The following is a 17,421-nucleotide window of genomic DNA, read 5'->3' as shown; positions in this document are numbered from 1 at the left end:
GGTATGGCGGTATGGTGGGGGTGGAAATGGAGGTGTGGGAATGTCTTTGGTGAGAATGGAAAATGTCGGGACAAAGTACAATTTATTAAGGATAAAGCAAAGGAAGTGTTTCAGGCGCATTTGGCGGGAGGCAAGGGCACTCAAGGGAAGGTGCATGTAGTGAAACAGATTGGTTGGACCCCTCCTCAGGCTGATTGGGTTAAGCTTAACACGGACGGGGCATCTCGGGGAAACCCAGGATTGGCTGCAGCTGCGGGAGTCGCACGGGATAGTGAGGGGCGATGGTTATATGGCTTTGTTCTAAACATTGGGTTCTGTTCAGCGCCGTTGGCGGAGTTATGGGGCATATACTTTGGGTTGGTCTTTGCCTGGGAAGGAGGAGAGTCTCGGATGGAGTTAGAGGTGGATTTAGAGATGGGGGTGGGATTTTTGAAGAATGGGATTAGTGCTACTCATCCCTTGTCATTCCTAGTACGTATGTGCTATGGCTTACTTTTGAAGGATTGGATAGTCCGGATATCTCATGTGTATAGAGAAGCGAACCGCTTGGCGGATGGTTTGGCTAACTATGCATTTGATCAACCGTTAGGATTATTCTCGTTTGAGGATTGTCCGGCTTGTGTTCATTCTATTTTATTAGAGGATTCTGTTGGGTCTGCGTACCATCGTCATGTGCGTGTTTAACGTTTATTTTTTTCAATAAAGTAAGGAGGCTATTGTCTCCTTGTGCACACCAAAAAAATAAAAAAATACACACTAATGGTGAAGAAAAGATAGTACATCTACTTTATAATTGTTAAAATGTAAGTTCTTAAAAGTAGATGTACAATTCACTTCTCTTCCTTTCAGTTATCTTTTCTTCACCATTAGTATATTCAACTTGATGTTTTAAGGATTTGGTAGGATTTTAATATTTTAGAATTTTGAAAGATTTAGTAAGTTTTTAGGAGATTTGATTGTGTTTTAGAGTTTTTCTATTTTAAGAAAAGAAAATGAAATGTGATTCTATGAGATTTGACTATTAAACTTTGGGTGATTTTATTATAGTTTACAACACAATACCAAAAGAAAATCAGATCAATAGTTGGAGTTATGTCCTCATTTCATGTAAAACTTAAACCCATAAAATGATCAATAGTTGGATCAGTGGTGATGTTATTTTTTTTGTGTCTAAATAATAATCTGACCGAACTCTCCATGAGCCCAAACCCAGAAACTGATCCAAACAAATAGAATTCATTATCCATTTACTCTGTCTCTGATGATGCTGCGGCAAACCCAAAAAACTTGACGGCTTAGGCTGAGACTAGTGGAGAAGGTGGTTGATGATTGGCACGGGTTTTTGGCTTCAAGATCTTCAGTTTTTTTTTTCTCTCAAATCTTTCAAAATTCCACCTCTATAGGTATGATTTTGATTGCCATACTTTTCAACTAAAAAACAAAAGAAAGTCTCTTAAAATCATCTAAAGTAGCAAGTTTTTAAAATGTTGTGATAAATTGAATAACAAGAGATTTCAAGTAGATTTTAAATTTTATTGATTGAATAACAAAAGATTCTATATTATTTTAAAAAAATTTACATAAATCTTAAGTTGAATAACATAAGATTTCAGATGATTTTTAAAAATCCTCAATTGAATAACAAAAGATTTTAAAAATACTCTAAAATCTTTTAGAACGTCAAATTCAATACCCTCTCTAAAAAGTGTACATGTATGATATCGACTTCACATAACTCTATACTTATTCAAGTACGCACTTCCTTCTTTTGTGTCTTAGTCAGTACTCTATTTACTTGGACAGTCTATTTCCTATTATACAATTGTACTATTTTACCTTTTCAATTCTTCACTGGTTAAATGTGTGTATTAATATATATCTACTTTGTAAGAAATGGTATATTCGAAATTAAATTGAAGTTTGTGTTTGTCTTGTTTAATATATATTTTACTTTATTGATGTTTTGTACAAAAAAAAAACATAATAGCTGATTTCCTGTTTTCCTTTAACTATACATTACAATTTTTTTATATTACAAATTATAAACACTTAATAATTACTTGACAAAAAAAACACTTAATAATTTTATATGCATTTTACTAGCAGAATAAGTTTATATGCATAGTACAGCTCCTACGTGCATTGTCTATTTATATAATACGCATATTGCTGCATGCTCCTCTCGGGGAAATAAAATATAAACTTAGAAATATTTATTTAAGACTTTTTTTTTTTTTGTCAAACGCTTGATTTTCGTGGATTCCAAGCTCCAAAGTTTAGAATACAATACATAAAGGCATTCCCCAATGCCATACAAAGAAAATTAAAAGAGATCGAAAAGGCATCCAAGAGAGCTTTTGAGGCAAAAGCTAGAAAGCAATTTACCACATGTGAGATCAAGGTTTGTCGAACAATCTTCCAAGAGAGGCTCAATGGAAAACAAGATGGTCACTGTCAAGCATAGACTAGATGACGTTGAAAAGGTGGATTTGGCAATCAGATGGTGTTTGGAGTAGCCTTCTAGACATGTCAAGTGGTGATTGTTGGCCAAGAGAAGCCTAGGTCCATAACCAACCATGAGACACGATGAAATCCCGTCTAAGAATCCATGGGGCTTCAAGCACTTGGGAGCAATAAGAGCCAAAGTATAAGCTAACAACAAGGTTCGTACGGATACGATGAAATGTCGTAACAAGACAGGTGGGTTCTCTCTCGGAATAAGGCCTAGACCATGGAGATTAAGAAATCCACACAAATTTTGTAGCCGACGTAACACGGACATAGATAGAACATACCTTTGACCAAAAAAAAAAAAAAAGATAGAACATACCTAAGCTTCATACATGAGGGCATTTGCTGGGGATTAATACATGAGGTTGACGGGATGACACACTACCCGTAGAGGTGATGACGAGAGGGTGGTGATTAAAGCCTCTAGCTAGAATTGACGTAGAATGAATAATGGCAGAACCAAAATCAACCTTGTTACAATTTGAGTTCAGAGCTAAAGTGTCAATAGGCTTCAAGAGTCTTAGGGCATTAGCATGTGCCACGAACAAAGCATGTTCCAGGGATTTTAACGAAATTTTGCACAAACCTAGCAATATAATCGATTCCTTTCCACAAAGTAGTTTTCGGCCTTCGGGATTGTAGGACCAAACTATAAAACTGTTATAAATGTACGAATACAAGACTAGGAAGTACTATAAAACTGTTATAAATGTACGAATTAGCTATTGGAAGACGAGCCTATGCAGCGGAACCCAAACATTAATGAGCAATTGGAAACTGGTAGAAAAATCAGTAAGTACGAAACACCTTAAAATAGGTTTTACTTCAAGCGAGCCACTTACAAACTTGAATGATCTTTTCATCTTTTCTCCAAATGTCTCTCTTTCTTCTTTTTTTTGCTTAAATCTCTCTTCCAATTTTCCAAATGTCTTCTTTCTCTTCTAATTTGCTTCAACTATTTTTGTTTTTCAAACATTTTGGAACAACAAATACACTCACAATTCACAAACGCCTTTTTGCTCTCATATTTTTTGGGTTATTTAAGTTAATTTTTTATTATTTAGAAAAATTCACTTTCGTTGTCCAAAAAAAATATTAATGTTCGAGAAATATATACTATTAGATAGTTCTGGATAGGAATAAAAATGAAGATGTGAATGATCGTCTCATCTCATCTAAGGCCTTGAATGTGGGAAAAAGGCCATTGTTGTTCAGCCAAGGATGACTTGCCGGCAGCTTTGAATCTAACTTTTATTCTTTATAGTTGTTTCAATATATATTGTGGAGACTGTGCTTTATATATATATATGTAGTTGATTTTTTTGTTCTACTTTTTATAATAAGAACAAGCGAGCCTGCCCGGCAAGTTATCTTTGGCTATGCGAATGCCTCTTTCTCTCATTCTAGGCTTAAGATGATACATACAGATATACCATAGATAACTCTTGTCTCTTGTGATATGAATATGGTCTGATTACAGAGATTATTATAGTGAGGCTAATTTGGTTAAAACAAATACAATTTTTCAATCCCATAAAACTAGCTATATGTAAATTTTGCGATCATATGAAACTTATCTTTATTTAGCATTCAAGTCAAGTCAAGTCGATATAATTTGGAGGTCAAGGTGAAACTTTCATTCTTATGTCTTTTTTTTTTTGGTTGACTAATTTATAATTATCATCTCAAAACTATTCACATATATATATATATATATAAACTTATATATATCTATTAATAATTTGTCTTTGACCTTCATATCATATATTCATGAGAATTTTTGAGAAATATCCCTTTTGGTATACCCTTTTCAAAAATATCCCTTTCACTATCTATTTTAAAAAGGTATTTACAAGGATTTTGAAAGGTTTACAAGATTTTTTAAAAGATTTTTAAACATATTTTCTAAGGTTTTTAAAAGGTATTTATACTGTATTTGTTAAATATAAAAAAATTTACATACATATAAAGGTAATTTGTGTATATAATTATAAGCTTACACACAAAGTTTGAAAATTTACAAATTTTTAGTGGTTTTTTTGTAAAATTTAACCGATGGGATATTTTTGAAAAGTAGTATTACAAAAGGGTTATTTTTGAAATTTCCCTATATCCATATGTCTCAAGCAGAACTCTCTCTTACATCTTAAATAATATAGAGAAATACCATAAATTAGCACTAATCTAAGTTTTTTTTCCAAAGTTAGCACACATCCTCAAATATTCCAAAAGTAGCATTAGTGAATTTTTATCTCAAAAACAAAATAAATGATAATTTTTGCATTAATTTATTAAATATTACGAATTTATTGCTTATGTTCCGACGAAGCTTCTGGTGAAGGCGGAGCTTCTGGTGAAGGCGGAGCTTCTCGATGAAGGTGGATCTTCTGGTGAAAGCAAAGCTTGTGGTGGCAAATCGTTGTTATTGATCTCAAATTTTAAGATTCTTATCACCAATTGGATTCACATTTTTATTCGTAGCTCCATCGTTGTTATTGTCGTCGAGGATTGTGATGGTTATTGGAAGAATAATAAAAAGAAGGACAACGATGAAAAAAGCAACGACAAACACCGTTGACGAGATTGCCACCACCACTCATCGATACTAATTAATAAGAATCACAGATTTTTGTTCTTACTTCTGAGCCCACCACCAAAGCTTTTGAATGTAAAAGAGAAAGTAGAAGCGGAGATGTCGTGTTGGATGAAGGAAGTGAACGAGAACTTGAAGCTTATCCTCCACTTAAATCTTTGGGCTTTGTCTTCAAGTGAATGAAATGTTGGGTATTGAATGAAATTTGAACTGCTGGGAATTGTTAGGTAATGAATGAAATCTGATTATGAATGGTGGCTTAAATTGGTTGGTATTGGAATCTTAACTGTGAATGAAGTAGAAAAACATGGGTAATCTTGAAGCTGAAATGTGTATTTGAGTTATATTCTCTCTTATTTGGATACCAAAGTAGTTGTATATCAAGTGTTTGATATAATGTCATTGGGAACAAAGTAGTTGGTAAAGAGTAAAAATTTCATCATTTCGATGTCTTCGGCTTATACTTCATCTGTTATCGAGTTGACTAGTAGTGCTGATGAGGCGGAGTATGATCATCTAGTTTGGTCATCACCATTAATGGGATTTCTGAATATTTAGGAAAAGCTTCCTAAATATCAATGAAGTTTTCCTAAATACTATGAAATCCTTCCTAAATCTAAAGAAATGAGTGTATCACATATTACTCCATTTAGTGAGGTATATTTGATTTTATTTTGTGCACATTCTGATATTTTATCTATATATATATATATATATAAGATATATACGAGTAATAATTTGATTTTGTGTCTTCCAAAAAATATTTTATGAAGGCTATCACAAACTTTAAGTTTTGCTTCATAAATATTACTGTATCCTTCCTAAATATTAAAAAAATGTGTTTCTAAATCTCTTTTTGGTGTTTTACCTCAATATGTGCAAGGTTAATACATTAGTGAGGGGGTAATGATATATTAGTGAGGGGGTAATGATGTTTTTAGGAAAACCATCCTGAATTTAAAAAGATCCTTCCTAAACATCATTCAATCATTTGAGAACTGGTGTTCAGTAGAAGATTGTTGAGTGGAGAAAGATGAGGAAACGATTTATAAGAGTAATAGAAGTTCATCATTGTCATTGGTTTCAATGTCGTCGACTTCTTTGGCTTGTAGTTTGTAGGTTTGGCACTAGAGCAAAATTAACAATTTTAAACTTGAATGTATTATGATCATCCTACTTCACTGTGATCTCGCATCTCCGTTTAAGGTGTCAATCATATTTAAACTTGAAGAACCTACAACTAGATTTTGCTACAATTTTTCAGAGACATACAACCTGCAAATTCAAGTGATTGATGATATACATGATGACAAATAAGGTTTTCAGGTCTAACTCAAGTGATTGATGATATACATGATGACAAATATTTCAAGAACAAAGCAGAGAGTTGATGATGAAGATGGGAAAATGGGCACTTGAGTGGAAGTTTGAGTTCGTCATTTTGGAAGGTCTTCCTAAAATTCAAGAACACCTTCCTAAAAGCTATGAAATCATTCCTAAATTTTTTAAAAATGTGTTTTTAAATATCTTTATATGTGTTTTGCTTTATTGTACCACATATTACTTCATTAGTGATGTATAATGATTTGATTATGTGCACATATTGGTGTTTTAGAATAAAGGTAGCAAATAGAAATATCCAACATGATGTCTTAAGAAGATCATCCTAAATGTCAATGAATTCTTCCTAAATTTCAAGGAGTTCTTCCTAAACGTGAATGACTCCTTCCTAATGCTCTTTTTTTTCTTTTCATGAAAGTCTTCCTGAAATTCAAGAACATTATGTATTGCATTAGATGCACTGATTATGAGAACAATTTCGCAGCTACTGCAATACTGCTACTACCTTGTAATCAGAAGCTAAATAAAGCAAATTTTGAATTACATACTCTTATCTCCCCAATTGAGAGAAGTATAAGATAAACTCCAACAAGCAATGATCAATCCCCATTTCCTGCAATAAAAATGAAAACATGGAATATGTTTGAGGAAAGTTTTTCTGAATTTGCAACAATTCTTCCTGAATTTTCAAATGTGACTAAGAAACACATCAATACACAAGCAACAAACAATAAACAATACACAAGCAACAATCAATAAGGATGACAACATATTATACATAAGAGATAAGATAACTGAGTTCTTTTTTAAAAATGTTGTATTATGGGCAAGGTTCAAATCTTGTGGCAAACACACTTTAAATTTATCATGAGGTGGTATATAAATCTAACAACACAAAGATAGAAGCTTAATTGATGGTGCATGTTAGGCCTAACTCAGCTCCAACACCATCTCAATAAGCAACAAGAACATCCAATTTCAAGACTCGTCGCAAATATACTTACAATAAACTTGTTCTTACAAAACTAAAACGACCAAGTCAAGTAGAGTAATATAAATTATTTTGCAGTCAACAATAATTTGATTCTTTAATTCTGCAACAAATTCAAGTAAGAAAGAACAAGACTTCCATAATCAAAAATCCTAATCACACACACATAAAAATTACAACTGCAAATCATACACACATAATAAAGCCAACACTGAATCATCTCAAGTTCTGGTTTGTTTATGTCCTCAAATACTAGCCTAACTAAATTAATAAGAATATGATGATCTAGGTTTTTAGGGATTTGGAAAAAAAATTCAAAATCACAAACATATAAAAGTTACAATGCTTACAATTTCTACAATAAAAGAAGAATAGCAAGTGAAAATGATATAAAGCTTACACTAGGAAGACCAGATGATGAACAGTGACGCGAAGACGAAGAAGATGATCGGGGAAGAAGAAGAATCATGAATCTGATACGTGAACATGATACCACCGTTGATTGACCGACGATGATACACCGACCGACGATGACTCATCTCCGATTCAGATCTGATTGGGTTCGTCGATGGTACACCGTTTGCATTTGGTTTTGGAATCGACGGAGATGGAGGAGTGAGAGAGTACACGGTGGTTACAAAGTCACGATTTTGTTTCAGATGTGAGAGAGATTATTGTTTTAATTTATTAATATTTTATTTTTAATGATATACAAATTTTTGCTAAATTTGGAATATTTGAATGTATGTGCTAGTTTTGGAACAAAAACTTAAATGTGTGCTATTTTTGTCAATTGCCCAATAATATATTATTATACTTTTTAGAAAAGTAAGTTATATTATTATGATATTTAACAGAAATATGGTCCTGTTTTATTTGTTTTCATATGCTTAAAAGAAGCTAGCTTTTTATTGTAGGAGCTCAAAAAATCAAATTGAAAAAATATGCGAAAATAATTGAGATAATTAAATCATGAACAAATTACAACAACATAATTTAAAAACGTAATATAAATCACGGAGGTAAGATATGATATATTGTTTTTTTAATTTAATAAATCGATTGTAATTGCTTTAGGACAATCACGATTTCTAAATCTCAGGATAAAACCGATCACAAATTAATATTCGAGCACAAGAGTAACAGAATCAAGCGAACTTGATCTATCTAGAATATACTCTTGAAACAAATAAACTAAGAACTTACTTAGACGAATCAAGAGAGAGACGATATTAGAACTGTGATTTGTTATATTTTAGCGCGTGAAAAATTTGAGAAGATGGTAGGAGGTAGGGTTCCGAGAGAATATTTTTAGAGTATTTCGCAAGTTACTTGGAGTTCATTCCAAGTCATTACTAAAAGAGATGGGCCTGACAAAGGTTCAAAAAAATATTCGCCGAGGCGAGAATTCTCAAAAGACCAAAACGATGCCCGTCGCCCGTGCATGGCCTGGCCTGGTTCGGTTCGAGTTGGTTCAGCACACTTTTGAAACTAGATGTGAGTGAAACCATATATAAGAGAGTAGTGACAAACACTCCCCATTTCCGATGTGGAAATTTTTCTCAAACATCCCAAGTGGCTCATGAGTATATACCATCTTGTAGTACTCGTTATCAACTTTCCATTTCACTATCATCCCGACAATTAAATTTCAAAAATGTACTAATTCTCCAACAGACCCTAATATAAATCATGGAGGCAAGATATGATATATTTTTTGCTTAGTTCAACAAATTGGTCGTAAGTGCTTTGTACAATCACAATTTATGAATCCCAGGATCCAATCGATCATGAATTAATACACGAGCAGACAAGTAATATACTCAAACGAACATGATCTATGATATACTTTTGAAATAACTAAACTAAGAACTTATTTGGACAAAAGAATTGAGAGAGGCGATTTTAGAACTATGAGTTGTTATGTTTTAGCCTGTGACAAATAATGAATGGATGCGCCACTTTGTGTAATAGAAGTATTTCACAAGTTACTTGGAGTTCACTCTAAGTATTTAACAAAAAAATATGGGCCTAACAATGGTCCAAAAAAATACTCGACGAGGCGAGAATTCCGAAGAGCCGAATAGCGATGTCTGACGCCCAACTCAGCCCGGTTCGATTTGGTTCGGCGTGCATGCAGCATTCTTCTCTTTCCCTCCTACACACTTTTGAAATAGATGAGAGTGAAACCATATATAGGAGAGTGGGAAACACTCCCCATTTACGATGTGGGACATTTTCCCAAGCATCCAAGTGTCTCAATTCATACATTAATTTCTCATTCAAATCAACTCTATTCTCGATGTATGAGTATACCATCTTGTATTACTCGTTACCAGCTTTCCATTTCACTATCAACCCGACAATTCCGCTCAGCCATTTGGATTGCCAAAAAGTTACAGTCACAAAACTTGCAATTTTCAGAAATTTGTTATGAGAGATGTAGTTCCAATAATTTTAGAGATATTTATTTTATTAAAGTTTGAGGTTTAAGTGTTTGTTTGGAAGCAAAAAGGACTCAATTATAAAAATTTGGTCCTTGATATTAAACTTATATGAAATAATATTTTCAATTAAAATTAAATTAAATTATATATAATATAAAAAAAAAGAAAAAAAGTCATTAGAATAAAACCTACCACTCAAACTTAAATAGAGTATAATATTAGAAGAAAAAAAATATATATATATAAAGACAAAACCATTATTATGAAATCTATCACCAAAACCAACCTTGTCATCGATCATATATATGAACAATCAATAAGAGTTACTAGTTCCAGACGTAGTCACGTTAAGAATACAAAAGAGAGAAAATACATAACTTCACAAACGAACACAGCAATTGTTCAGTGATACACATTTGGTCAGGATGAGAAAAGTTTATATAAGAACACAGAATCAAATGAAAATGGCCACAGCGAAAATGGCCACAGCAACAATGGCCACAGAAACAATGGCCACAGCGACAATGGCCACAGCAACAATGGCCACATCGACAATGGTCACAAACAAGTCTGTTCCTTTCATGGATGCCAAGATCGCGTCGCTCTCTTTGACGTTTTCATCTATTCCGTGAAGCTGTAATAACGTTCCAAATATTGGTCAAAAGCGAGGCCACCAAGACTCTCTCAAAATATTAGGAAGTTTCAAGCAATATTTATAAAACATATAATTGTTTTGTTAGAAGACTTTTATGATGAAATTATGATGAATCTTGTTCGAGTACGTTAATTGCACTCCTATAAAGTAAGTTAATTAAGCTCTGTTGTGTAATATATACCTATATGAGTGAAGGAATGATTTCTGGAGTAAGAGAAAAGTCTGGCAGAAAGCAAATACCGTTTCTTGGGTGCTTTGGAGAGACCGTGTTTGACTTTGCAAGCGTTGGAGTATTGAGACACCAAATTCTTCTGTCTCATGCATTAATCTTCGATTGTCATCCAATCTTTCTGTTGTTCTACTCAAATCCTTGGTCAAATTACTCAATCTTGATTTTTGATCAGCTGAAGCCTTATCTCAATTAACAAAAGAGTATCAAGTATCAACATATGTTTAACTAGCTAGGCAGGAAATAGATTAGTTACATCGAACGATACCAAGTCCATACATACCGTCTTTGTGTCAGCCATAATAGGTCTAAGCAAGTCATTTTGAGTAGAAGCGTCCACGTTTTCATATGTGATTTTCTTAATTTTACGTTTAAGACTTTTCAGATTAGAATTGGCTTCCCTTAACTTGACAAGGAGGATGGATTTAACATTTGCTGCAAGGCTACTAGCTACAAGATCCATTTTCCAAATCTGATGAAAAAAAAAAAAAATGACAAAATGGATAATAGAAGACTTCTATACACAATTCCAATCACATACCAATTTCTCTACACTTCCAAGATCAGATGTTATTTCAGAGAGCTTCTCCTTCTTTTTTTCTGCATATACAATGATGATCTAAAATTAAGTCAAGCACAAACCAAAATATGCCTAACAAAATTTCAAACATTTAAGATGGTTTCAAAGTTTTAAATATTTCTCCACTTACCAAAGGAAACTAATGAAATTTCTCCAAGATCACAAGTTCAACTACTAGTAGTTTAACATGGTTTCTAGACCTAAGATTCGAACTTATATCGGTCCACCAAAAAACTAAGGCAGAGAATGAAGATATTAAGTTACCTCCATAAAGCACAAACGCTGAGGAAACCTTCTTTATAAGATTTTCCCAGAGCATGCAATATTGCTGCTCGTATTCGTGGAACGTATTAGTCATTGTGCAGAAGCAGAATCAGCAGACTCAACGATGATGAAACTCAATTCTGTATTCGCAAACCTGATCGAAAGATATAAAAAAAAACACTGTATTAGCTAATTAGATCACTAAAGCCTCTATATAAATCACATTAACCGGAACCATCAATAAGATCTATTACACGGGACTAGAAGAAGAAAACATTTTTATAGGTCATTGATGTCTAAAACTACCAAAACCCTAACACGAAATAGAGAAAAAGAAAAAGAGTTAAAATCACCGATCTCAAGTGAATGAATACAATACTAGCTACTAGACGAAAGAAACTTTTTTTTTCTTTTGATAAAAGAGATGAGAGAGTTCAAATGATAATTATATGAAAGAGAGTACGCCGGTGCATAAGTTAATAATTATTTTGAAGGAGTGGAACAATTTCTAATCTGAAAGGAATATGACGAAAAGATAAGAACTCGTAATTTTAAGAATTATTCAAATAATACTTGACTTCCTTTTTTAATTGGTTTTTTATACACAAGTTCAAGTTGTGTTTTTTTTTTTAAAAAAAAAACTATAAGTTGTTTCATTCTTCGTTTGAATATATGCAAAGAAGAAAGAAGGATTACTTCTTCAGCATTCCATCCTTGAATTGGTATAATGCCGTAGCATCGCTGTACAAATTGTTCCATAAATATTGGCTTTTTAGTTGTATACTTTATAGTAACTAATAATGTTAATAAACTGTAAATTTCAACAAGAAGAATAATTGAATTCATTGAATTACTATTGATTATGATTTATGGTTTGGAGAATTATGATTTATTGTAACTAGACGGCTCTACTTTTACTATTTTTTGTCAATAAAAGATTAGCGAGCCAATTAGGTGAGAAATTGTTTACAAACAAAACATGATGCAAATAATTACGCGATTTGCGTATCAGTGAATCCGCACTTACATTAGCATTTTTAGAGATAAGAGATGAAGAGAATGACGAAAATTCTTCCTTGTCAATTTTGATGTCGTCAAGGTACGCCGAGAAAGCTGGCCAGTGCTTAGGAGAAGACACCATCTTCACCAAGTCTAAACAGTCTGTAAAAAATGCAACGTCTCTGAAGACATGTCTAATCATGCACCGCATCGCCCAAATGAAAGCTTCTACTTCAGCATGTAGGAGAGAGAGACTCCGTCGGAAAATTAGTGGCTCCTCTAATCAGCAGCGCGTCCTGAAACGATGACCAAACCCATCCTGCCCCAGCGAGCGGGTCACCCGCTTTCCAAAACAACGGTATCCCGTTAAAAACGTAGGAAGATTAGCGGTAGCCACCCTCTGTCGGGGGTCTGGAACGAGATTGGTAGAGGTCGAATCCATAAGATCACTCTCCACCTGCCACGACAAAGTCTCACCTTGCGTTACCAAGACAATATCCTGAGGGTGCTCAACAATATTTTCATAAACCCGTGCATTCCTTGCTTTCCAAATATACCACATAAGCCAGGGAAACATTGAAACTTGATACGCAGGGTTATTTTTGCCCAGAAATGATCTACATTTGCATACACGGACTCCGTGGGAAAAGAGATGACCCCACCTGTACATTTGCTAAAGCTCAAACCTGTCGAGCAGGAAGACAAACAAATACAGCATGATTTATCGTTTCCTCCTCAGCACCACACCGGGCACAACCCATATCGTATGCAATTTCCCGCCGTCCCAAGTTTGTCGAAACTGAAATACATCCTAATAAAACTTACCACATAAAATATTAAATTTTTGGTGGACAGCGAACCCGCCAAACACTGGCCGGGAAGGAGGTAATCTCCAGACCACAACCAGATGCTTGGAAAGTTCCAGGTACTTCCGGACGTTATCTCCTGACCACACTATAGTGTATTCGTTATTAACTTTTAAATAACAAATTTCAGCAACTAGGGACAACAAAAAAAACGTTTTAAAAATGGAACTAGGGTATATCTATCGGTCCATACCAATGATTTCCGAATATCTTCGACTCCTTCTACTTCATAATTTAAAATTGGATTGTCATAAACACAGTGAATCATTACTAGTATTTTATTAAAAAAAAGTTTGAATTACTTTATTAGTGTTGACAAATCTGAAGTTTCGACCCATTTCCCGGGGCTGACCATTGTATTACAGCTGAAGTTCTTGAATTCTACACCCTTTCAGCAATAATAAACTCCCATAGGGCCATAGGAGTATTAAAAATTCTCCTCGAGATTCATTTCATTACAGTATTAATGTGACTTCTTTTTTTTTTTGTCAAAAGAAATACTTTCATTAATTGTGACTTCTTGTTTTTTTTGTCAAACCAAACTAGATTTTAATCTGTAGAACAATATTTTTGCAACAAAAAAAAATTATATTTTAAAAAATTATATTTATTTGTTAATTTTGCTTCTTTTGTTTAGTGTTTAAGATTGTATAATTGTATTTTAATTGTTAATTATAAAATTTGATCAGTTGTATACCGCATACACGCGACAATTATTTAGTTTTATTTATACTAATGTTACGTTTGTACCGTATCGAATTTCATCTGGTTATAAAAATATAAATTTTTACTGCTTTTTAGATTTAACCCGTGAAAGAATTGTTCTTACATTATTATATTTTTAATTTTTTAATATTTTTAAATTTAATCAGTAAGTTTAAAGTTATTTAGATTTAACCCGTGAAAGAATTATATCCAGAAAAGTTATTTTGCAGTCTACCGCATATTAATTTATATTATAAACACTCTAATTTATTAGATTTAACCCGTGAAATAATTATTTTTGTATTTTTTATCAGCATGTTAATAACCATTAAAGTTTTAATTGTTCATATGAAACAATATAGTTATTATTGAATATTAGAGTTTTTAAAAGAAGAAAATATTGTATAGATATTAACTGTAATAAATTTCTTAATATATAAATTGTTTTAGGAAATTATAAACCAAATTTGTAGAGACATTTTAGGAATCTAATTGATTCTGTTTATATGTGCAATTTTTTTAAGGATTAACTTTGTAAATAAGTATAACTTAAAGGACACCAAATGTACTTCAATTTATAGAAACACCACGGGATAATTATTTAGTTTTATTTATTATAATTTGAGAAATTTGAGGAATTAACCCCTAAGTACCTCAAATCAAGTAATGTAGATGACTAACTCTACATTTCACAATCAAAATATGTAAAACAAAAATTTCTATAGAAAGTCTATGCAAACAAAATCTCTAAAGATAGTTTTGGTAATTTTATGGGATTAAAACTTTAATGGGTAGGGCTCTTTATGGAAAAATCGAAATTTATAAATATTGTTAAGATTTTATGGCAATAAATGTAACAAAAGTTGGTCGATTTAAGAAAATTTAGTATTTGAGTTTTTCTGCAATGTTATTTAGAAAACTTTTTTAGGGGTTAATGTTATAAATAAAAATTTAAATAAGCAAAACTTAAAGGGCATAACACAAAATGTACTTCAAATATGTTAATACAATAAAACCTCTATAAATTAATACTCTTTAAATTAATACTCGCTATAAATTAATAAATTCTTCCGGTCCCAAGTTGGGCTGGTGTAAAAAATGACACATTTCGATAAAATAATAAGATAATATTTTTTTTAGAAATCCTATGTAAAAATATGGTCCCATCAATATCATAAATTAATAATCAAATAAAATAATATATATATATATATATATATATATCTAAGAAAATCTAGTGAGATATGACTTTATCGTTGTTTTGCCTATATCTAAGAAAATATAGTGAAATATAACTCTATTGTTGTTTTCATATTCTTGAATTTGCATTCTTGTTGGAACTCATCTCTAATCTTATTCATTGTTATCTTCTCAAATCGCATCCAAAAATTATGGAGAGTCCTAGATGCGATAATTGCTTCTTTAGTAACTGGTTCTAAAGGTATCACAATATCTTCTTCGATTTCATCATTACCAGAAGAAAGATAGTAGTAACAATTTCTTCTAAGCTCTAAACTTCTAACATTTATCATTTTTACCTAGATAATATAGTAAACAATTGACATTCATCCTATTAAAATAGCCAAGATTACAAATTCAAAAAAAAAATTAAAAAGGTGAATGATAAGAAAAATATATTATTTTGTAATAAAAAATTTCAAAATTATGAAAATAAAAAAAGTCTCTTCATAAATTAATAAAATATTAATTTATGAAGAGATTTTTTATTTTCATAATTTTGAAAATTTTCTATTACAAAATAATATTTTATTAATTTATCGATAACTTAATAATTATTAATTTATTGATAAATTAAAACATTTATAAATTAATAAAATTTTATGGTCCCAACATTATTAATAGAGGTTTTACTGTATAGATAATCCTCGACTGAATATATAGTTATTTCGTGGTTATTCCGTGACTAATTTTAATAGTCACAAAACATATCTGACTTGTCTCTGACAAATGACAATACTTTTATTTTTTTAGTATATACTAAATATATAAGAAATTTCATTTGCTGAAGAACTTACCTTAATTAAATTGGTGTATGTTGGGGATTTTATAATAATAATTTTTGTAGCGAACTCACAATTCTCCCTTTTGAAATCGTGTGAACATGTCATTAAAGATAAAGGTATGCACTAATTTATTTCTTATTGTATTATTACATAAATATATATAAATACAAATTTTATTCATAATCGACTTATCTCACATGTCGTATTCGTAAATTATAATCCTTTACATAAATAATCCTTGACAGTCAAAACTACAGAATCTTGTGCAGAATCCTATTCATATTAGTTCCTGCTTAACCCAATCGTATTCATATTATTTTCATATTCTCCATTAATTCGATCATTTCCATATTCTCCTTAACAATAAAATAAATTATCTATAAAAGAAAAAATTAAATATAGCTAAAAATCACAAAATATTGAATATATATAATTGTTGTTAAAAAGAGGACATTTTGCTAACTTGAGTTTCTATCTAAGAAGCAAGAAAAATATACAGAGTGAAAAAAACATGAACATTTAAATAGATACAATTGTTTGGGAAAAAACACAACTTTTAGAACAAAAAAATTGTGACGAAAAATACAAAGAAAATATGGTAAAAAGATAAAATTCTAAATGAATAGATCCAACTTTGTAAAAAGACATAATTATAAAAAATAGTTTTTTCAAATTATTAAAATAAAATAACTACGAGATTTTAAGATTAAAATATGCAACCGTACAGAAGACATTTTTCAGATTTTATTATTATATAGATTGGGACTTTCCATAATTTATTAGATATCTCAAAGAAAATAGGGGTTAGTTGCATTTGCATCAACTAAATGTCTAAATCAATGTCGATATTGGCATTTGAATTTCTTTTTGCCATGCACCTGATTTTTTTATAAGTTCATATTTTTATAATGAAAAACTATACAATCATATAAATTTTTCTAGTATACATATTAGTTTTCGACACATATCAAAATTTAATAAACTCAACAACACATTTCAGGATGTGATGAATGATAAACTTTATAATGTTAAACTTTTGTAATCCGTGTTAAGATTTTTGTAACAAAATTACAAAAAAAAAAAAAAAGAGAAAAAAAAAACAAACTGATGGCTTTGATCTAATCAATATATCTTTGTCGGAAAAAAAAAGATAGCATGAACATACATTTTCTCTCCGGATTAAACATATAAAGGGCCCGTTCTCTCCTAAAATTAT

The 17,421-nt window shown here is 31.5% G+C and overlaps 2 protein-coding genes across 4 annotated transcripts; both read right to left on the bottom strand.

The window, feature by feature from the left end:
* Positions 1 to 2,323: 2,323 nt before the first annotated feature.
* LOC147937298 (uncharacterized) lies at positions 2,324 to 2,782 on the bottom strand. Its single transcript, XM_087468735.1, has one exon. It carries the CDS (start codon positions 2,780 to 2,782, stop codon positions 2,324 to 2,326), a length of 459 nt encoding a protein of 152 aa, XP_087324861.1.
* Positions 2,783 to 10,153: 7,371 nt separating this feature from the next.
* Positions 10,154 to 12,253, bottom strand: LOC104719616 (vesicle transport v-SNARE 11-like). Of its 3 annotated transcripts, none has more exons than XM_010437567.3 (6): positions 11,965 to 12,115; positions 11,612 to 11,765; positions 11,309 to 11,367; positions 11,051 to 11,239; positions 10,779 to 10,949; positions 10,154 to 10,517 (listed from the first exon to the last, which is right to left on the bottom strand). In XM_010437567.3, exons 2-6 carry the CDS (start codon positions 11,703 to 11,705, stop codon positions 10,338 to 10,340), a joined length of 693 nt encoding a protein of 230 aa, XP_010435869.2. In that variant the 5' UTR covers positions 11,706 to 11,765; positions 11,965 to 12,115; the 3' UTR covers positions 10,154 to 10,337. The 3 variants fall into 3 exon arrangements, with proteins under 3 accessions (XP_010435869.2, XP_010435870.2, XP_087326200.1); XM_010437568.2 differs by having other exon boundaries at positions 11,866 to 12,025; XM_087470074.1 differs by having other exon boundaries at positions 11,612 to 12,253.
* Between the last annotated feature and the right edge of the window lie 5,168 nt (positions 12,254 to 17,421).

This window comes from Camelina sativa, chromosome 10 (genome assembly GCF_030686135.1).
Source record: "Camelina sativa cultivar CO46 ecotype springtype chromosome 10, ASM3068613v1".
In the NCBI taxonomy this organism is placed as follows: Eukaryota; Viridiplantae; Streptophyta; class Magnoliopsida; order Brassicales; family Brassicaceae; genus Camelina; species Camelina sativa.
Note: the sequence above shows the minus strand (reverse complement) of the source record. Positions and strands in the feature narration are given on the sequence as shown.